This window comes from Epinephelus moara, chromosome 13, assembly GCF_006386435.1.
Source record: "Epinephelus moara isolate mb chromosome 13, YSFRI_EMoa_1.0, whole genome shotgun sequence".
Classification (NCBI taxonomy): Eukaryota; Metazoa; Chordata; class Actinopteri; order Perciformes; family Serranidae; genus Epinephelus; species Epinephelus moara.
The window spans coordinates 9,807,301-9,830,360 of record NC_065518.1 but is presented as its reverse complement, the minus strand read 5'-3'; the positions used below and the strand labels follow the sequence as shown (position 1 = coordinate 9,830,360).

Sequence of the window (23,060 nt, the reverse complement as noted above, 5' to 3'; positions counted from 1 at the left end):
TTGCCCGTGAATTGAATGTTCATTTCTCTACCATAAGCCGTCTCCAAAGGCGTTTCAGACAATTTGGCAGTACATCCAACCGGCCTCACAACCGCAGACCACGTGTAACCACACCAGCCCAGGACCTCCACATCCAGCATGTTCACCTCCAAGATCGTCTGAGACCAGCCACCCGGACAGCTGCTGCAACAATCGGTTTGCATAACCAAAGAATTTCTGCACAAACTGTCAGAAACCGTCTCAGGGAAGCTCATCTGCATGCTCGTCGTCCTCATCGGGGTCTCGACCTGACTGCAGTTCGTCGTCGTAACCGACTTGAGTGGGCAAATGCTCACATTCGATGGCGTCTGGCACGTTGGAGAGGTGTTCTCTTCACGGATGAATCCCGGTTTTCACTGTTCAGGGCAGATGGCAGACAGCGTGTGTGGCGTCGTGTGGGTGAGCGGTTTGCTGATGTCAACGTTGTGGATCGAGTGGCCCATGGTGGCGGTGGGGTTATGGTATGGGCAGGCACATGTTATGGACAACGAACACAGGTGCATTTTATTGATGGCATTTTGAATGCACAGAGATATCGTAACGAGATCCTGAGGCCCATCGTTGTGCCATTCATGCACGACCATCACCTCATGTTGCAGCATGATAATGCACGGCCCCATGTTGCAAGGATCTGTACACAATTCCTGGAAGCTGAAAACATCCCAGTTCTTGCATGGCCAGCATACTCACCGGACATGTCACCCACTGAGCATGTTTGGGATGCTCTGGATCGGCGTATACGACAGCGTGTTCCAGTTCCGGCCAATATCCAGCAACTTTGCACAGCCATTGAAGAGGAGTGGGCCAACATTCCACAGGCCACAATCAACAACCTGATCAACTCTATGCGAAGATAAAGCAAAACTGCACATTTCAGAGTGGCCTTTTATTGTGGCCAGCCTAAGGCACACCTGTGCAATATTCATGCTGTCTAATCAGCATCTTGATATGCCACACCTGTGAGGTGGGATGGATTATCTCGGCAAAGGAGAAGTGCTCACTAACACAGATTTAGACAGATTTGTGAACAATATTTGTGAGAAATGGTCTTTTGTGTGTATAGAAAATGTTTAAGATCTTTGAGTTCAGCTCATGAAAAATGGGAGCAAAAACAAAAGTGTTGCGTTTATATTTTTGTTCAGTGTAGGTATAATACCAGAAGGGGCATGTTTGACAGGCCAACAAGTTTTATGGTGTAGATTAGCTCTTAACACTGGCTGTAGGATAGTGTTTAGGCACTGGGAAAAAAAAGCCATCCCTTTTAATGAATGGTGTGGAGAAATAACTAAAATGGCAAGCTATGAACAACAAACTGGAGGTATTCTTTAAAATATGGGGCCCTTACTTAAACATGATATTGAATGATTAACTGATTGACAATGAGGTAATGCAGTTAAGGCTCTTTCTCTTGCTCTTTTGGTGCCTTATTTCTTTCCTGGGACGGCCTGGGTGGTATTTTCTTTGTGATTATGTCTGACCATGTGGATTTATGCAACTTGTGAATGAGATGTGATGTGAATAGCGATGCTTTATAAGGAAAATGTGATATGCTTTGGGATTTGTAATGACGTTGTGTGCCGATTTTTGATGATGATACTGCTTACCCTGTGACTTCTTTTTTTTTTTTTAATTTACTTACTTATTCATGTAATTATTATTTTTTAATTTTTTTTAATTTACTTTTATTGGTAGGGTCTGTTTCAGTTCCGTCTTTTTTGTCGTTTTGAGCTTTTTCACTTGGATGGTACATCTTGTATCCTGAGTAATATTATTGTTTGTACTAAAAAAAAACAATAAAAAGAGAATTACGAAAAAAAAGAGAGATCCACATTTAGCAGCTGCAACATCAGTGATGTTGACACATTAATGTTTCACTAACTATAATGCAGCAATTTGTTATATATGACTGAAATAGGCCGTTTTGCAAAATGAGTACTTTTACTGTTTGTACTTTAAGTATATTTTGATGCTAATACTTGTGTACTATTACTTAAGTAAGATTTTGCAGGACTTTTAATTGTAACATAGTATTTCCACATTGTGGTATTGCTATTTTAAACATCTAGAGTCTTTTGAATCACTTCTTTAAACTGATCTGTTCAAAAAAGCCTTTTATTAATTTCAGCATACTGTTTATTTTATGTCTTTTGTGATTATTTTTATTGTTTTTATCTTGTGTTGTCAGCAGCTATTGTATTTTTTGTATTACTCTTAGTATTTGATTTGCTGTACCTCAGTGCAATCTATACAGCAATTAGTTGCCGACTTTGCTTATCTGCTTCAGAGATGGTACTTTATCTTTATTGTTCTTTGTATTTTTGTAAATTTGCCTCATTTTATTTGCTTGAATCCTAAATTGTTTTAAATCCAAGATCAACCATGTAAAGCATTTTGTAACTTTGTTTTGAAGTGCTTTAAAAATAAAGTTCATTATGTTTTTTGTTAATCACTGTACTCCACTTAAGTGTAACTGTCTGAGGTACTTGTACTGTACTTGAGTATTTCCATTGCATGCATGTTTTCAGAGGCAAGTAATCTAATATGGCGGCTACAGTTAACTAGTTACAGTTGCTAATTACGGGATTTGCATACATACAAAACATTTAACTGCTGCAAATTAAAACAGTTTGAATGGTCTTTTTGCTGTTTTGAGTATTTTGAAATTGTTATGTTGCTGCTTTCATGTAAGAGACCTTAATACTCAGTCTAACTGGAAAGATGTACGATGTAAAAGTTAAAATAGAAATGAGTCATAATGTTGCACAATCTTGGGTTTCATTTCACCGATTGGGCACATGGCTGGCAATCAAAGGCCCATTCTTCCTGTTTTTCAGCAGGTATTTGCTCAGACAATACACATACTTGACTGTTATGGAGGCCGATGCAACATTAATATTTTACTACATCTATAGAGAGCACCACAATTAAACATATTACCATTCAAAGCCTTTAGATCTTGATTAAAGAGTGTTTGAAGCAGTTGCGCTTATGTCAGTTTTTTAAATGTTCCCCAGTCAAACGTCTTAGTTTTGCTTTTTGTATGTAACTTTTTTGGGGGCTGGAATAACAGACACCTACAACTCCACAACCTCGCTCTCAGGACAGTAAGATCTCTACTGTATCTTTCATTTACTTAGAAGCTCACGACAAAATCCAGCAGGGTTAAGAAAATGTTGCATTTAATGAAGACAAATTTTCATAGTTCCACTGGCAAATATAACAAAGCAACAGTCTCATATACAGACGAGTGAGTGAAAGTCGTCAGAGTTACAGTACAAAACCTATCAAACATACACTGTACACATTCGTATCATTACGGTGTGACTAGTGACACATAAAGACTCCATGTTGATCCCATCAGGTCCTTATTTAGTCATAACATTATGCTATTACGATTTACAGAGTCAAGATAAATAGTCCACTGTTTCACAGAAGATTATCTTTAAAACGTCCGTCTCAAACAACAGATGTGGTGAGTTTTCTTTTTGCTTGTGTATTAGTGCCGTGTAAAGTAAATAGCTCCAGGTTTCTAAAATAATGAGACTAAAATTCCCGCTCGAACACGTTAATGTGGGACGAAATGTACAACATGTACAAGTTTAAAAGAAGGTGTGATGATATGAACTTTAACCACCAGCGTCTGATCACACGTCCGGTGCCGGTACAGGTCGGCGCATCCGACTTTATCACTGTCAAAACATTTCTGTCCTGTGTTGGTGACATCACACAAATCAACGGCGTCTGAAGGCGCGAGATATTCTCCAAGCGTTGGGCTCCTCGTAGCGGTTGTACAGAGGCTCGAGCCGCTGTTGTTTCTTCTGCTTGCTGAGGCGCGTGGGGTCGGACACCTTGAAGAAGGCGGGCGAAAACTCCACCAGCCAGCGAGGGTCGATGGTGGTCACCTCCCGCATGTACTCCTTGGTGGTCAGCACCAACTCGTGGTACACAACCCTGAAGATAAGAGAGGCACAAGGCTGGTTTTAGATTTGGGAATTAAAAGGGACAGTTTGGAAGACAAATAACACACACAGCACGATACAGATATACATATCTGAGAGTAACAAAGTCGTGGCTCAGCCTTCCTCTGGTCACCAAAGTCAAGACTCACCATTAGCATGTTAACTAAAGCCTAGTTCACATTACACAATTTTCACCGCGATTTTGACGTCGCAGAGGATCTTGAGAGCCACCTTGGGTCGGAGGTGAGTCGGCAGATAGTCTGCCATGACGAGTCCTCGTGTGAACAAGCCTACGAGCAAGTCGCCCCCTCGTCTGTGACTGGGACTGGATATCTGGCATGCTAGGAAACTGGAGAAGTGTGACACTACTGACAAAGAGCATCAGCCAATGAGAGGCGGGATACGTCCCACATCAGCACGCAGGAGGACGGAAGAAATGTGAGGAGGACAAGCCGGCAAGCCACAACAACAATGGCGGCGTCCACAGGATCACGCATTGTGTTTGGACCCAGGCCCTGGAGGCAGATCTGATTCAACACTGGGAAGAATATCCATGCCTTTACGATGTGTCGTCTCCAAGTTCGGTGATGTCACCGTGTTATCTGGGGCTCTGTCGGCGAGGGAAATCTTGTGGTGTGCACACACAAGTCGTAACGCAGTTGGTGAGACTCCCGCTGACAGAAACACACGTCGCCAGGTATGAACACTCAAAAGATTACGATAGTCTCTGTGACGCAAAATCAGGGTGAAAATCGTGCCATGTGAACCAGACTGTGAACTCTCCCAAACAAGTGCAGAATATATACACATATACACTACACACACTCATACACACAAATGTACCTCATACAACCCCACTTGAAAAAATCCAAACTATCCCTCTAACTATCATAAAAGCACATTTATTTCTTGTCTGACTGATGAAAGGTTGAACAGAGGTGTCGTACCACTCAGGCTGGCGGTTGAACAGAGCACTGGAGGGGTGGATGTACACGACTTGCTGGTCGATCAGGGTGCGGTAGCCCTCCTGAGGATCCTTCTTGGCTGCGTTCCTGAAGAAGCCACTGCAGATGGCTTTCTGGACTCGTACTGTGGCTTTGCCACAAGACACCACGTCCAGTTTATGTCTGAAGAGAAGAGCGCATGTTGGAGGTTCATGAGAAACAAGAGAGATATTACAGTTTCAGATTGGTTGGTTGCATGTGTTGTGGCAGGGCTGTAAAGAGCAACATATGTCATCTGTGCTACACAAAATCAGTCTTTGCAAGAAGTAAAATATTACATTCATTTTAAAGATAATGGAAACGACTTTTTAAACTCCCCAAAACACAGACTTTAAACGATTTCAAACTACAATAAACTTACCTGATACTTATATACATGTGCTACAATTTTGTGGCCCGTGCTACAAAACTTTCAGCCTTCTCAGCTTAAGTGCTATATGCGAAAAAAGTTAGCATACAGCCCTCAGATTTGACACTCCTACCTGTCCATGATACCCAGCATCTGTTTGCGGATGTCCTGAGCTCTGCGCAGGGAGCGGGCCTGGATGAAGTTCTCGTAGCACCAGGGGTTGGAGAACTTGTTGTTCTTCCAGGAGTTGTAGACGGCCAGCAGCGTCAGATGATCTCCCTCAGGCTGGTGAAACTTTGCCTTCTTCTGGTCGGCCAGGGCCTGTTTGTCCTTTAACACGAGGAGGAAAAGAAATCAGGGAATGAGAACAAAAATTAATCATCAAGGCACTGGAGAAAATAAAGATCAAATGATGAGTGGGGAAACTTTTACAAGATGATAAATAAACTCAAGTAGAATTAACTGAAATTCAAAACTGGCTGGACAGAGAGTTTTGGGCATACCTTTGGCCTGTAGAAAACGTTCTGCACAGACAACATGGACACGATAGTGAGCATCTCTTCACTGCAGTCCAGATGGACGGACATGATTAACATCTTACACAACATGGGCTCCAGAGGAAACTCAGCCATCTACAGGACGGACACAAAGAGAGGAAACGATAAAAATAACTGGAGCAATGCTAAAACAAAAAAGAGGGAAGTGAAGAGCATAACAGAAAAACAAAGCGACCACACACTGATACTTAATTAGGTTAATGAAACTAGGAAGTGCATGAATGTGATTTAATTTATTCTCTTCATCTTCACAGCGGAGAGAAGTAAAAATATTCCTCACCCTTCTGCCCAGACGTGTGAGTAAGCCTTCATCATCCAGAGCTCCCAGAGTGTAGAGCTGCTCCATGGCTGTGATCAGAGTCTCCATGGGAGGAGCGTCCATGAAGTCGAAAGACAGGAGGTCATTGATGCCCATGGCCTGGTGGAGGAAACAGAAGTATAAGATGAAAGACAGTACCATCCGCTTATCCTGGGCTGGGTCGCGGGGGCAGCAGGCCGAGCAAAGCACCTCAGACGTCCCTCTCCCCAGCACAGAGTGACAGTTTACCTTCAGAGACAGCACAGTGCTGGCCAAGTTGGTTCTCTGGATCTCAGGCACGTTGGTCGTCAGCATCTCGTCTCTGTAGGCTCTCTCAGTGTAGAGTCTGTAACACTTCCCTGGACCTGTTCTGCCGGCTCGGCCCGCCCTCTGCTTGGCTTGGGCCTGAAAGTGAAAACCAATATTTGGAAACAAGTCAGCGAGCTAGCTGATGCTTCAATAACACTTGCTGAAATATCAGAAAGCATTTGGTGTTTTTCTCAAGCAATATCAAGCACATAATAAAAATACAGTACCTGTGAGATGGGAGTCACCACCAGCTGGTCAATGCCGGTCTTTGAGTTGTACACTTTCTGCTTGACAAAACCAGGATCCACGACATAGTAGATTCCATCGATGGTCAGAGAGGTCTCTGCAATGTTTGTGGCAATGACAACCTAGGAGAAAAACATTATAAGTTATTACACAGTTGCTTAAAAAGTGCACCTGCGGCATGTTGCAGCTCCTGCTTGTTTCCTTATGACTGAAGAGATGACTGATAGATGTAGGCACCTTTCTGCTGCCTGGCGGTGCAGGGTCAAAGATCCTGGTCTGCATCTCACTGGGCAGGGCCGAGTAAACTGGCAGAATGATCAGTTCAGGAACATCAGGCCCCAGTGACTTCATCCTCTCATACAGGATCTCACAAGCCGTGTCGATCTCTTCCTGTCCAGTCAGAAACACCAGAATGTCACCTGGACAGAGAATAAAGAGAGACAGATTTAAACGTGGACTGATGTTTGGGTCTGCTGGTGAGAAGAACACGTGTGTTTTAAAGTGTTAAAATCATACCTGGAGGTTCAGTCAGATGAATCTGCATGACTGTGATGAGACTAGCATCCAGGTAGTCTGTCTCAGGCTCTTTGGTGTAAAGAACCTCCACTGGATACGTTCTTCCTGGGATGGTGAAGATGGGAGCTTCGTAGAAATACTGGGAGAACTTCACAGCGTCCAGCGTGGCCGACGTCACAATCAGCTTCATGTCTGTGCGTTTCTGTACAGTCTGAGATAGACACAAAAACACTCAGCATCTCTTGCTTTCCTGCCACATGTAACCCAACCCAAAGCCTCTGCTCATCTCTCTTACCTTCTTGAGTAGACCGAAGAGAACATCAGTGTGGATCGTTCTCTCGTGAGCTTCGTCCAACATGATGATGGCGTACTGGCCCAATTCAGAGTCGATCAGACACTCTCTCAACAGCATACCGTCCGTCATGTACTTGATCACCGTCTCAGGGCTGGTGCAGTCCTCAAAACGGATGGTGTAACCCACCTAGAGCAAAAAGTATTTACGTTATCCTTCTGGAGATTAAGCTAAGTGATAACAAAATATAACTTTTACCATAATCATCTGACCAAACTCTCATCGTCAAACAATTGTTGGCGTTACTTTCATATTCAAAAAGAAATAAGGGTGCTTTCATATTAGGTGCGATTGATTCGGACAGCGCCCGAGTACGACTGCCACCCCTCTCCTTTCCCCCACTGCTCAGCTTTCACATTAGTATGTTTTATACCCTAGTACATTTGCATCATCATCTGCGTGACATTTGTTCTGCTACAGTGTAGAAAACAGCACCACAGACAGACACTGCCGCCCCAGGGACCACCATTTGTGGAGGCAGAGAGGCAATACTCTGCCCCTGGTTGGAGCTTCAACTGCAGGTCGAAGGCACCATTGAAGCTGGATTTGGGTCTGTCTGCAGCGGGTTGTGCTGCTGCCTGATATAAAGGTATCGTTATTAAACTGAGACTGTTTCATAACTGCTTAAAAACTCCTTGTAGTCGCAATAAATAGCAGTACATGTCCTTGTTTTGGTACAGTTGATGCTGACACCTGATGTGTACTGTACAAAGGTGCACATGAACCGTACTGGAGGCCACTTTTTTCAAGCGGACTCAGGTAGGGATAGATGCACTGTGCCTGGGTACAGTGCAGTGTTCACAAACTGGACTTTGAGCTCAACGGTACTCAGATCTGCACCCTGATCCCTCAAGTGAAAGCCCACCCATGTTTCTTGCACACAACAGTCCAGAGAATAATTAACGTTAGTGACATTATGTCGTATATGACATTGTTGATCCCAGGGTTAACTTTTATAGCGTCCAGTATGTCAAATTTTTCTCATCAGTTTTGTTTGACCCTCAGCGGTGAGCTGGGAAAGCAGTGTATTTTCAAATAACGTCACATTAGACATCACCGTTAATTTTTACTTGCCCATTCGTACAACAGTGCGAGGCCCACCACTTGCTTCAGGCTAGTGTTAATGTTAAGCTCTGTATGAAAATGCTTTCGGTGGACATGCAGCACTACCACATAAGAGTAAATCTAGAGATGACGTGCAGGTGTCATCATCATCAACTGGGAAGACAGTAAAGGATGAAGCACTCACCTCTTGTCCCAGACAGCAACCATACTCCTCAGAGACTCTCTTAGCCACGGACATGGCGGCCACACGACGGGGCTGCGTACAGCCAATCTTCCCTCTAGTGGTGTAACCTGCCTCCGCCAGGTACTGAGTGATCTGTGTGGTCTTACCAGAGCCCGTCTCTCCAATCACAATCAGGATCTGGTTGTCATGAACAGCCTGTGACGGTTAACACAGAGAGCAAATGTTACAAACTGGAGCTTCAGTGGCAGCCATTCCCTCCTCTGCATTTTACATTTGTTGGTAAAGAAAAAAGTTAACACGAAAAAAAAAAAGTAATGATACTACAGGCGATGCAACCCTCTGCACTGCGGCATTAATACTGTATTTTTTCTTAAGCCACATTTCTGTAGGGTTGTTTGAGATCATACTTCAGCAGCACCAGAGAAAAGTAAATTAAACAAAATTGAAGAAGTCTGGTCATTTGCATTTAGCAGATGTTTCCATTCACCACGTCTCAAAGCGTAAATGTTCTTAAGCATCAACATCTGCTTGTTAAAAGGATAATTACATTTTCAACCAAACCCAATCAGAACCAATTATGAACTCCCATGTCAATTAAACCAAAATCTGTGAAAGGTCTCCCTTTGGGTTTTTGTTTTCAAACTGTGACGAACCTGAATGAGCTGCTCCTTCAGCTTGTAGATGGGCAGGCTCTCCCTCTGCTCCAGGATGGAGAGCTGCGTCTTCTTTCCGTAAGAGGCCTTGTTGCCTCCAAAAGCGTGCTTCTTCCACTCTGGGATGTCATTGGGCATCATGCCAATGCCTCTCATGTTAGCGGCAATCTGCCTACCATCAACTGTAAAAGGGGAGAAGAAGTGTGCTTGATAATGAAGGACTGTGTTTAACTCTAGGGTTATATATCGGATACATCGGCGATTGGCTGAGTCTACCCCTGTTTGATTTTTGGGGGGAGATTTGTGTTTTTTTATTTAGCTAATTTAATGATGTGTCTTCTTGAGAATTCAACTCAGTAAATAATTAACCTGTAAAGTGCAATTCAAAGTGTGCACCAATAGAAACTGGCAGTTGGAACTGGGACATGTTATGCATGTTCTTGTTGCAATGATTTCCAGTGAGTCTTTCACAAAACAGCTGCAACTAAATGACAGTGAAACGGAAGTTAGAGCGTCTTTAGCTTCTGTACCGAGACATATATCCCAGTGAAATTAAATATTTGAGCGGTGTACAGTTACAAGAGGGATTTAAATCAAGTCTTTTGCATCTGAACTGCTAAAACTGCCATCTTGTTTTTACGAGGATTAGCGTATTGCGCTCTAACTACCACTAGATAGCATAAAAAGGTGTCCATGAACGAGGACAACAGGTCTAAGTTAAGTAGAATAAGTATAATGTCAGTAAACCCTATCTGCTGATAGTGTCATTGGCTTCACTGTCAGATCCACCCCAACTCTGCCAGCCTCTTGTCCAAATATGGTCACTTGTGGCTCCAAAAAAACAAAACAAGATGGCGATGGCTGAAATGCCAAACTCAAGGCTTCAAAACAGCAGTCCATAAACCAACATGTGACATTATGGTAGCTATTATTTAAACAGTCCATGCCACAAACCTCTCTTACTGTTAGATCACAAGGAGGACAAGGGACAGATGTAAAAATTAGACCTCTGCTACATATTGTTTTGTTAAAGTAAACAAAAGTTTTGCCCACTGATATCCAAACATACATCTCTTCCTATCGCTCTCCATATCGCTCCATTAGCTTGTATACCCCACAAACAGCAAAGTGCAATTTTATATGACCGGTGTGGCTAGCTAGATGCCAAGAGTCTTATTTCATTCATCGGATGAACATTTGTAAACACCCCTGAGTGCATGATGAGTCATCAAACGTTTGAAATTGTTTTACAGAAAGAGAGAAGACGGATTCAAAATTCATTCATGATTTTGAAACTGAATTATTGACATATATTTGGCAAAAAACAAAAGATAAATGATCAATTAACACAGTGAAACAGGATTAAAACCGGGAAAATGTATTGTGTATTTCACTGGGTCATAAAGCTGTCTTTAGTGATTGCTGTCCGATTGAACAACAATAATCCTATTAGAACAAGACCAAAACTGTATGAGCAGCTGTGCACCCTGACCATCTAAGGGTGCATTCAGACCTAGAGTCGTCTCCTTTGGTCTGAATCAGGGACTTATTTTGTTCCAAAGTTGTATAATTGCCTAGAGTTGGTTCGTGTTCTCACGGCAGCATTTACAAGCGGACCAGATCAAATGCCTTGTGTGAGAAAGCTGCTCTTGATTGGTCAGAATTTCCATGTGGGAAAAATCCAGGAAGTAAAGCAAACGTTGAAGAAGAGTACACTTGCAAGATAAATGTGACACTTTCTAATGTCACAATGGAGGGACAACTACGCAGGTTGATTTTAGCGCTGCTCATCGTGGACTATATTGCTGTCATTGTTCATTTTAGTCAAACCATACAGTTTGAAAACGAGGCGCGGCTCCAACTAGAAAACAATGTTTTGATGCATTGGATGTGCTGAATGTGCATATTAAGGCAGTACAGGAGGAGGTGCACATTAATAATCCTCCAGGACTGTAACATGCTCATGTTTAACCCAAACAATGTGTCATGTGACTGCAGTTGCTTCACATCCAGGTCGGAACACCTTCTCACCACAAACCAACTGCACCAGAGTTCCTTTGTAACCGGACTGAGACCACCTCTTCAAGAAGGTCTCGGCCTGGTGGTTTTGGTGCACACCTGAGTGTGATTGCTGTGTTCACACCTGCGCAAACGAACCGCACTGAGGGGGCAAACGAACTTGAGTTCAATTGGACCAAACCAAACAGAGCAGGTGTGCGTGCTGCTAACTTGTGCGAATATATTGGCAACTGATGGCTGTTAGCTGACACTTGCAAGTTGGAAATTCTAACATATCGCCCAACAGTATTTACCACTTCAATTAAAATCTCATCACATCAGTAGCTACGTCACTGCCAGATCTGCACGGTTATGGCAGGATAAAGCCCGCCCTTGGAAACTGTCTCGACCACCTGGGGCCATGGATGGGATACAAACACACTGAACCACTGCAAGACTATTCCATCCGGCCAGATACAGGGCTGCAGGAAGCCAGATAACCATCTCCAGTTCTGGCAAGCCTGAGGGGGGCTGCCTGCCATCATGGAACAAGTCTCATGTCTGACTCAGACTGCGCTGCGGTTTTGATAAAGAGAAGCAAACATGCAGATTGTATTCCAAAATGGATTCAGATATTTAAAGCTTTACTGCCAAAAGCAAAGATAAAACTCAAATACAGGTTTAAATCAAATCTGAAGACAGAGGATAAGATGATCAGTATGCAAATTTCTAGCTGGCAGATGTTTTTTATTGCATACACAGGGATTTGATAAATTGTACTTCAGCGTCAACATCTGTGACTTAGAAATTACTTAATGAGCACATCTAATGGATTTCTTACCGTCTGGCAGCGGGTCGACCCAGTGTTTATTCAGCCCCATGGGGATAGAGTCCATCTCTGCCTCTCGAGCAGCCTGCTTCAGCTCTCGTCTCTCCTTAGCCAGAGCGCTCTGCATCATGGCTGCTTGAGACAGAGAGCCATCTGGATTCTACGGGCAGAGGGAAACACAGGGCAGTGCTGCTTAAGTGTGTATTTTATTACGCTATGGATGCTCTGCATATGTACACCCACCGAAAATGTGTGCTAAACAGCTCCTAAGTCAATTAGATAAACATTTTTTTTTCCCCAGCCTAGAATATCATCCCCAAATCATGAGTTGAAGCTGACAGATCAGATGACGTCCAACACTAAATCCCCGTTTCCACCAAACACTTTCAGTACGGTACTTATGGCACCAAAGGTTACTCTTCAGACATGGTACCTAGATCCTAGATCCGTTTAGTGTTTTTACCGCAAACAGTACTCTTTCATGTGGGCGGGGTTGATGTCACTCACTGCTCCGTCCAGCACTCACTGTATTTCCTCCTTTATCAGTCTGCACCTTGTTTATCGTCCACAGAAAGAGGCTGCACGCCGACATTTTCAGAACAAAATAGAACAGGCTGCAGTGAGAGTCTCTCCATGCGATATTTAAAAATAGCAGGCTTGTGCATTTAGTCCTTCTCAGGCAAGCTCAGGGGTTTAGTTCCTGAACAGCCGAGCCAGCCGAACACAGACCGTACGTGATGTGTCAGAGGAGAAACGAGCCGTTCACGGCCCACAAACCTCACCGCACTTTAGGGACTGTTCTTTACTTATGAAGGGGCTTGTCAGGGGAGGAGGGTGGCTGGTTGATTCTTATTTTATTCATTTATTTTATTTTGATCCCCCCTATGTTCATCACTTATTGATGCTGTTTTTGAAGTATGAATAAGTCAATATAGAAAAGTGATGTATCTTTTTGTAAATGACAAAAGGCACATCTGCCTCATTTTCGCTGTGGTATCGTGATACTACTCAGAACCATGATATTTTCATTGGTATCGTACAGTGAGTCCCAATATTGGTACCGTGACAACACTAATCTGGAGGGGGTTCATCTGCAAAAACTAATGAAAAACTAAACAATGATATTCAGTATTCGGCCAAGCGCTTAATATTATTTGGCTTCGGCCACAAATTTTCATTTCGGTGCATCCCTAATTACAAGTTAACGTTCCACCTTAAAAGTCGTCGGCAGTCGGCCCAGTGAATGAAGTTATTTTTTCTCAGACTCCAGCTGCTGTGAGAGGCAGCAAAACATCCTTTCATTTTATAGTTACAGTTTACTAATAAAGCTCTCCACAGTATGAACAGTGGTTACATGAGCCTCAAAACCAGCCACAACTCAGCCCTGAGCAGAGTGACCGTCCTCTACTGACCAATCAGACTGCAGTGTTCACAGCTCCACCTTTTAGCACCTGATCTGTGTGCTAGGTACCCCAACAGAGGGGGGACCAAACATGGAGACGGTACGGAACGGTTCCATTTATACCATCCACAACTTTTCACAGAGGAAACAGAAAATAACTGTACTGAACTGAACTGAAACGTACAGCTCACAGGAAGCAGGGCTTTAACTGTCAAAAGCAAGTCTAAACTTAACTGCATTGTAGTCTAGTGTCTAAGGAGGCGACAAGGGCAAACACACTACAAAGGCCCAAAACATTTCCATTGGGAGCAACCTGCTGCTGCATCAGAAACGATGCTGATTCAAACACAAATACAACAATGAAAACATGAACAGAAAAAGCTGCATATCCAGTCAACACGACAGAAGTTCTCCAGGCCTCTACAGGGAGCACCAAGAGGAACAGCTTGAGCTTCTACACAAGAGGGACACCAGATGGGAGAGTGTGTGTGTTCTTAAAGCCAGAAGGAAAGTGTAGTAAAGAGGCGACATGAAAAGGTACAAATTCTTTTTCACATTTGGCCTTTTTCTTTTAGATTATAAAAAAGCAACAGATTTACGTAACTAGTGCTGGTGCTCTCTCTTAAATGAAAACTCAGTGTTTTTCTGTTGTATTTGTTTTCAGGGTTTGTGTATGTTTAACTTTCCATTGTTTCTCTATTTGCAGGATGTTTGGCGTTAATTTGTTTTAGCTTCCTGCCGCACATTTTTTGATTTGCAGCACGTTTCCACTGTATTTTGGGGGGTTTTCCAACTTGTTTTTTGAGATGGCATTGCTTTTGAAGCTGCAGCACGTTTCTCCTGATGAAAACGTTTTGTCTGTTGTAGCACGTTTGCCCTCATCACCGGACTCCTCTGTGCATTTAGCAAGATATGTGACAACATGTTCAGATATAATACCGTACCTTGACAATCTTGACAGGGCTCATGTCCATGCTTTGTTTGGTGTGTCCCCTCAGGAACGGGGGCTCCTCTTCAACCAGCTCGATTTCCAAATCTTCATCTGAATGAACAAAAGAACAAGATTAATCAGCGAGCAGTCCACTCCAAGACATATTCTATAAAGCAAGATACACGACTGAGAGTCTGCAGCCATGATAACATCCCTAAAAATCAGTATTTCCTTAAGATGTTGTAAAAGACAACTCTTTAATCTCTCAGTGTTTGCCCTTAGCTACTTCAGTATTCCCTTAGGTGTTGCTAGAAGGTCCTTAGTAATTATTTCCCCCAGGAAATGTTTAAAGTTAAATAATCTGTGGAACATAAGACAGCGGCTGAATTAGTGGTGATTGAAGAGGAGAAGATACCAAGACACATTTTTCAGGAAAGGAAAAACCCACTGGACACTGGGAGCAATGTGCAGCTTGTTAGACAGTACAGATATTTCCTTATTTCGTTTTCCCATTACTTCATCATTCACAGCAAGACTTCTCGCATTGATTTTGTCCATTACTTCTTGCCACATCTGCTTGTCCGTACTTGTTATGGCTGGGGTGAATTTACTTTGGATTATGTGCTCATGTTTTTCATATACTTATGTCTACATTCTTCTGTCCAGTTTGGCTTTCTTTTTCTTTTTGTATTCTGTTTGTTGTCCACTTTGGAGAAGCTTGCCAACACTGACAATAGTGCTGTCAAGTAACATTAAAGGATGATGATGTGAGTGAAGCGTAGCCATGGCAACTGCAGTGCACATGTGCTGGATTATGACAGTAACTACCGTGAAAGCCTTGGTCTTAACACTTCATGCAATGCTCCCAAGTGAACCTCAAAGCTTAGGTAAATATTTTGCATAAGGGACATGGAAGTGGGTGCTGATGTTTAGAAGGTATAATGTTCACCTGCTAACTTTTGCTAATTAGCAATAGACAGGAAAGCCGAGGCTGATGGGAATACGAGTAGTTTTGCTGGGCCGTATGGCCTAAAATCACTATCACAGTATTATTTTGGGGGGGATGCGGTGACGGTATGATATCGCGGTATCGTCTTCTCTCTTTTTTTACACCTTAAATAAAACAATTTAAAAAGCCATACAAGTCTGGGATGGAAACTATTTATCATCAGAAGTAAAACGGTTGCTAATCCATCTATTATTGTGTATAAAACGTTATATAGTATGTATAAACGTTAAGAGGGAAGAGGGAGGGCCAGCGGGTCCCGGGCCCCCTTCTCTCGGGCCAGGCCACCTCCATCACGTAGCGAGGGAGGTGCGTGAGGCAGGCAGGCCGCCGGGCCCCGTTCTGCCACCATAGCCGGAGCACTGCGGCATGACGGTAACCACAAAAGCAGTACCACAGCTCATGTTTACTGCGGTAAGTTACCGTCACCGCAAATACTGCCCAGCCCTAGTCGAAACCCAAAAGTTTGACATGTTGGTGTTGCTATATTTATAGTAAAGGAATCACCAAAGTTATTCTAATTCATCCCCGGGGTAATATAAATGTCTGCTCCAAATTTCATGGAAATCCATCCATTAGTTTTGGATATATTTCAGTCTGAACCAATTTGTTGGAGAGACAACGAGGCAGCAAAAAGATCACATAATAAGTTTATATGTAAATGTATTTGCTGATTCAAATATTTAAAGAGAATTAAACTGTGACAACAATTATTTTTATAAGCTTTTTTTTTGTTTTACAACTTTAAACACACTTAAACAGCGTTTTCTGAAGACATGGGGAACCCTGCATGTGTGTGTGTAAAGTACTGTTTTATTAAACTGGTTCTGTGATGGGTGCAAAATAATTTCTTACCCTCTTCATCATCAACTTTAGGAAGAATCCCTGTCTCGTCATCAAAATCGGGGAACTCTTCTTTGGACAAGACGTTGGCAGCAATCATCTAAGGGCGGACAAAGAGTGTCAGCGTGTGAGAAAATAAGCCCACAGAAGGGATTCAGTGTTTTCCTCAGAGATTTAAGCAACTTATTCAACCATAACTGTGCAGAAATCCACACTGTGCAGACTGACCTGTTTGATCTCCCACTTCTCAGGGTCAGAGATTTTAGTGAGCCTCTTGCGCTCCAAGGTGTCGTCCTGCTCCAGCTCAGGAGCGTGGCCCAGGTTCAGGTTGCTCGGCCTGTCGGGGTTCCTCATGGAGATCTCCTCTCCTCCGTCCGGGCCTACATTCCTCCTCCTGTTGGGGTTCAGGTCTTCTCCGGTCTCCTGATCCACATCCTGGCGAAGAGAGAAGGGAAAAATTAAACGGTTTACATGCTGACAATTCAGGGGATAACAGTTTACCCTGAGAGGAGATCCCATGACGATAAAAGAGTATATACTCTCCAAATATCTCGTGGGAAATTCAGAGCAGCTTAATCACTAATTTAGTTGATAATGACTCACTGGCTCAAACAATTACCTGCTCTGATATAACGGGAATATCAGGTTAAATTAAAAACACACAAACACACACACACACACACACACACACACACACAATTTAAAATCAATTAAGCACAAATGCTGCTGTCAAGACCTTAATTTTCCAACCTGAGACACTCACACACACAAATCAATTAATTAAATCTAATTTAGATTACCTTCACAGAAACCAGTTTATAAAGTCGTTGTTTGCTCTTCTTACCTTCATACTGAGGCTGGTCTTAGAGCCCGTGAATGAGAGCACCTTGATCTTCACTCTTTGGCCTTTGCTGACGACATCGGCCACGTTGGCCACACGGCCCTCTCTACGCAGCTCGGAAATGTGGACCAAACCCTCCCATCGTTTCCTGCATAAAGAGAACAACAACATGGATGACTTCAGCTGCAGAATAACACACTGAAAAATGCAGCTCGTTCCCGGTAACTTGTGTTCCATGTTTACACCACTAAAGCTGGGTACAGCTCACATTTGAACCGCTACGGGTAGCTGCAAATATTTCATTTGTGAACAAGCTGAACAAGGTTACATGGTATACTTAAATGCAATTCTGCTCCTCCACTCTTTTCTAATTACACAGAGCTCAACCTCTGCCTCTGTCTGTCTGCTCCTCTAGCTTTGATACCAGGCTGTTACTAAAATCATATAGAAAAGAAAATAGACCAGGCGTGAAAACTTTTGGCTTGCTGGGAACTGACGGAGCAGTCGCAGAGCTCCACAGTTGGCTTCCCAGCTTCGGGGTGCTTCTGCGTCCTGGCTGAAGAGGAACCCAGTGGCTGTGCGGAGCTCCGTTACTGGCCCTGGAGCTCTGCGACTGGCTCCAAGGATTTGCGGGGCTTTGCTGCACTTCCATCTCGTCTAAACCCAGCATTCTCACTCAGGTGCTCTCTCAGGTACTGACATTTGGCACAGATGGATTTAACATGAATCAGTACTTTTACGAGTTCTGCACCCAGCCCTATTCAACCCAATTTAATTTACAGACTTGATGTTTTTGACTGGGACAAAAAGACAGCATTTAATTAGTAACCATCTTTTCCCATCATCACGCTGCTACAAGTTACCTCTCACAAGCTTTCAGATTAAGTTGACATACATTGATGTTGCATAATCGCACCACATGATTAAATTGCAGCTGGATTCATATCTGCTGACTGAAGCAGTCTCTCTCTGTACTGGACCAATTTGATAAATCGTTGTCTACATTATTCACTTAGACAAAAAAACATGGCTCAGGTTATAAAATACCAAAGTTTCCCTTTAATACTGACCTTAACCCCTCCAGCTGAACAAAGCATCCAAACTGCATGATACTGGTGACTTTGCCGTTGTAGATGTCACCAACAGAAGGTTCCTCTGGTGGTGGGCGGTCCACATGTTTGTCCTTCCAGCGGTCAGAGTCTCTGTCTTGGTCTTTTCTAGGGCTCGGTGAGCGTTCAGACCAGCGAGAGGATTTGTCTCTTCTTTTACCACGATCCCTGTCTCTATCTCTATCTCTGTCTCCGTCCCTGTGTCGATCGCGGTCTCTGGAGCGAGACCTGGACCTGGAGCGAGAACGATGCCGTCTCTTCCTGTCTTTCTCGCGATCTCTGTCTCGGTCTCGGTCTCGATCTCTGTGTCTGTCTCTTTCTCTGCTTCTGCTGCGACTCCGGCTGTGGCGCCTGCTCTTCTCTGACCTACGAGAGTGCGACAAGTACAGCAAAGTAAATATCACAAGCAAATGTTCACACATGTAATAAAAAAGTTGAACTGACACAATAAACTTAACGGTAGCAGTGCATAGTTGCTGGTTATGGTACAAAGAAAACAACGCTTACATGTAAAATTTCTATTTCAGGATCACAAATAAAAATGTGACAGTGTCTTTGATTGTCTTACCTGCTCTTGCTGCTTTTGGAGTCTGTTCCACTCACACTGGGCATAAACATCTCCAGCTCTTTCATGGCATCAGCTGCTACTTTCACATCATCTTCATCTAGTAGCCTCTGAGATCAAATCAAACAAACAAAACAATTACCATCACAGCACTTCTCTACTGCTTTGTGCTGCAGGCACGTTGGTCCCCACAGGTGCATCACTCCCATTTCATTGTGACTACCATTAAAAACAGCTCTACTCAACATCAGCCTGCTTTATTCACCAAACATTTTAAGCCATGTCAGCTTCATGAGTGTGGCATGTAGGGTTGTTTCCTGTCACCTTATGTACACATCATATATCAGCGTAGACACTAGCAGGACAATATTCCCTCTCATCTAATTGAGGCACACAGTACAAGGTGTAATCAAGAGCACAGTGGTGGTAAATCAGCAAGCATTTTGTGTCCAAAGGCAGGCATCCCACCCAGCAGCTGAGGGATCACTTATCACAGATTGTCAGTGGGTGTGTTTCGAGCAGGCACCAATCATAGACAATCAAATTATGTCCTCTCATTCCATTTAACCCCAGGCAGCAGTAGTTAAAATTGACAAAGTGATTAGGAGGAGGAGAGTCAAGGCCAGGTTCTCCCGTGAGAAAAATATTCTTGTGCAGGATGTGAAGTGATGCGATGTGCAAATTCACAGCAGTTCAAAATGACTATACCCCACAGCAGGTAAACGATACACATGTTTCAATGTACAGCATCTAATTTCTCTAGGGATTTCTAAAGAAAGGACGGAGCAATGCTGTAATTGCAGTCAGTTTCTCCAAGTTAGAATTCCTTCAGTTTTCACTGTTCAGGAGGTTTAACAGGAGCCGAATTATCCGCAGAGGTCTCTCCCTCTCAATGAATGATGTACACCAAAAAATATTGGACAATTTCTACAATCAGGCTTCCACCTCACCATCTGCATCGCCCATTTTCCTGTCTCCAAAAGGTTCATAAGCATGGATCAAAGTTTCTTCCATTTGGTCTGTTTTTATAGATGATAACTTCTGCGTGGGAAGTGGCGTACGCCTCTTTCAGGCCTAATTTTGTGTGTATGCAATGTTTAAAAATGTGAACCCAGGCGAACCAGTAAAAACACTGACTATAGCACTTTAACATTCAAAATCAGTGTTTCTTCAATGCTGTTTGGCTTGCTGTGGTGTACACCGCCAGCAATCTGGCAATCTGAGATTTCATACTTAAACACAACTCAATAACTCATGTGTGTGTCCTGTGTCTGACTATGCTTCTGGTGTTTGGGGTTTCCGAGAAGTTGTAACACTGACCATCATGGAGCGATTTGATCTTTTGTGAGAGTCCATAAAGAGACTAGCCTCTTTTACACTGCCAGATTTTCCGCGAATGTTGGGCGGTTTTGCCGGCAAGCTGTGAGCGTGTAGACACACAGAGGCGGAATGGCGAGTTGATCCAAGGTGCCCAATTTTCTGCCTCGTAGGGTAGACATATTGGTGGAACCTTTTTAGTTTAAACAGAACGAGGCGGCCTTCCACAATGGGAGGGGCTGTTGAAGACTTGTGGGAGGAGCTGTTGATGACGCCACACGTGCGAGCCACTGGCGATGGATAAACAGGAAACAGCTGATAGCAGGAATTAGCAAGCAGCTAGTAGCAAGAGGGAAACACAAACCTGACAGACACTGTAAAGATGAGCAACTGGGGAGACAAGGAATTGCGCGCCTTCCTTGTCCTCGCAAACGAAGAGGCCATTAACCGTCTGATGACAGAAATGGTGAAGAGCAGGCCGACTTATGAGAGAATCGCCGAAGGACTAACCAGCCGCGGCTTCCCTCCCACGTCAATGTTTACGTCACACACTGAGCTACACGTCTTGTTACTTGCTCACGCCCCCCATTGCCCCGAATAAGGCGCATTCTGTATGAACAAAATTAGGCAGGTGGCATTTTGCCGCACCCCCAGATTTTGTTTTTATACTGCCAATGCTGAAAAAAGACTGATTGGGCTTTCCTGCAAATTTGGACAATTCCTGTCTGAAAAGGGCTAGAGATATAGGATGAAACCCTTCAAACGTAAGACATAAATGTTAAATGCTCTGCCTTTGGAATAAACTTGTGAAGATGTCTAATCAGAGGCTCATTAAAAAGATAAAGATGACAGACTTTGTTTGCTGTGTAACATAGGTGAAATGGAGAATAAGATTCATCTTTTTGTTTTACTGTTCTGCATATGAAGACACAAGGGCTGTACTTTTCAGTAAAATGACCTCCACTAATGTTGATTTCTTTTTGTTGGATGACCATGAAGTTTTGAGTTATGTTTCAGGAGGGAAACATAATTTGTTTGACTGGCCTGAGACAGAAGGTAAAGTATTTTGTTTGAGGACTTATCAGTAAGATAACATGCTATGGATTCATCACGGCAACAATATTGTAATGGCATCTTGTAAACTAATGAGGGTTGGGCACATGTTTGTGTTCATAACACATAATAAAATAAACTTAAATAAAAATCAAAACAGGGACTTAAAGTCACGTACCTTTGGTGCTGGATCATTTGCTCTACACAGCGCAGGAAACATCTCCTTCAGCTTCTCCTTTTCTGACTTCGGCTTGACCAAAGCCTCAGAGGCTGAAAATGGACAGTATTCATTAAATGTAGTTTTGATTACTCCTGAAAAAGAAATGTATGTGTACACACCCACTGGCTTTGTGCAAGGGAACTACAGATATGAGAGCAGCAATACAGACAACACACAAGCATGTCTCTTATGGTAAGAGATGCTTTTTGGCTCTGAGACCAACCAAAGCATTACCAAATCATATGTTTAATAATTACAATGCTATTATAAAATGTTACCCTATGTGGCAGAGAAACTATTACCTACACTGAATATTTGATTATGTGTTTTGTAGTGGCCAATAAAATATGATGGCTAACATATTAACGTCACTTATGTGGGATTGTGGCTGTTAACAGTATGTTTAATAGCAGTATATTAGTGCTTTGGCAGGTCAACAGTTACAATAACTTACCTTTGCTCGTTGATGCCTTGGACGGAGGTCGCATAGTCTGAATGAGTCTGAGTAAATTACTGATGAGAGAATCCTAAAATGAAAACACATTAGTTAACAAGTACTGTTAGCTAACTGTTTACGTTAGCTAGCTACATTATCTTATCACTAATGATGGAGTGTTTAGCGCTGAACTTACTGTGAATTCGGCTCCATTTTGGAGCAAAAGCGCTTTGAATCCATCAAATGTCGGTTGTTTTTCAGCGAGGTTGATGACAAATTCAGCTGTGAAACAATAAAACGACAAATTACTAGTGAAAAGGACATTGGAGCAAAGTTAGCTAACTCCTGCTAGCTTATTTTACGTTGGAAAAACGTTGAAAAGTATCGCGAAGCATTTATTCTCGCAATATTAAGATGCTTCTGCTTGTAACGTTAATTAAAGTATATAATCTAGAGGGGAAACTAGCAGATTACAGTGTTAACAGACAACTCTGTGGCTCGCTAACAACAGCTAGCTAGTTAGCATAAGCTAGCTAGTTAGCCGGGATTCTTCGTTAAGAGCGGCTGTTCTCGGCCTCAAATCACTCACCTAAATCTTTGTCACTTATTCCCAGATGGTTGTCGAGCTCCGTGCACACCTTGGACACCAGAGACAAATATTCAAGCTGCGAGAGCTCGTCAACTCCAATGTCTGCCATTCTCCACGAGTTCTGTTTTGTTCAGAGTAGGTCGACGACGGTAGACATGTTGGATGTGGGCAACTTCAACTTCCGCTTTTACGTCAAGTACGTGAGGGTGGACGGTCTTGCCCAAAGTCGGCGCAAGATGGCGCTAAAATGACTAACTATGAGTGTACAATGCCACCACTGCTGGTGTCTCCACATGTAGGGCGTTTACAATAAAATATTAATTTATTATTTATGTTAAGACGGAAAAATGTGTATATTATCAAATTAAAAACTGAGGTATGTCAGTTTAA

At 43.0% G+C, this 23,060-nt stretch overlaps 1 protein-coding gene across 1 annotated transcript; it reads right to left on the bottom strand.

The window, feature by feature from the left end:
• Positions 1-3,201: 3,201 nt before the first annotated feature.
• On the bottom strand, positions 3,202-22,847 carry LOC126399565 (ATP-dependent RNA helicase DHX8). Its single transcript, XM_050059616.1, has 23 exons — positions 22,671-22,847; positions 22,278-22,363; positions 22,100-22,172; positions 21,604-21,695; positions 19,059-19,165; positions 18,452-18,856; positions 17,385-17,529; positions 16,769-16,975; positions 16,553-16,640; positions 14,705-14,802; positions 12,371-12,518; positions 9,532-9,713; positions 8,879-9,073; positions 7,573-7,758; positions 7,278-7,488; positions 6,999-7,180; positions 6,743-6,883; positions 6,456-6,611; positions 6,189-6,326; positions 5,855-5,983; positions 5,485-5,681; positions 4,946-5,125; positions 3,202-3,990 (listed from the first exon to the last, which is right to left on the bottom strand). The coding sequence occupies exons 1-23, from the start codon at positions 22,777-22,779 to the stop codon at positions 3,771-3,773; spliced, it is 3,675 nt and encodes a 1,224-aa protein (XP_049915573.1). The 5' UTR covers positions 22,780-22,847; the 3' UTR covers positions 3,202-3,770.
• Between the last annotated feature and the right edge of the window lie 213 nt (positions 22,848-23,060).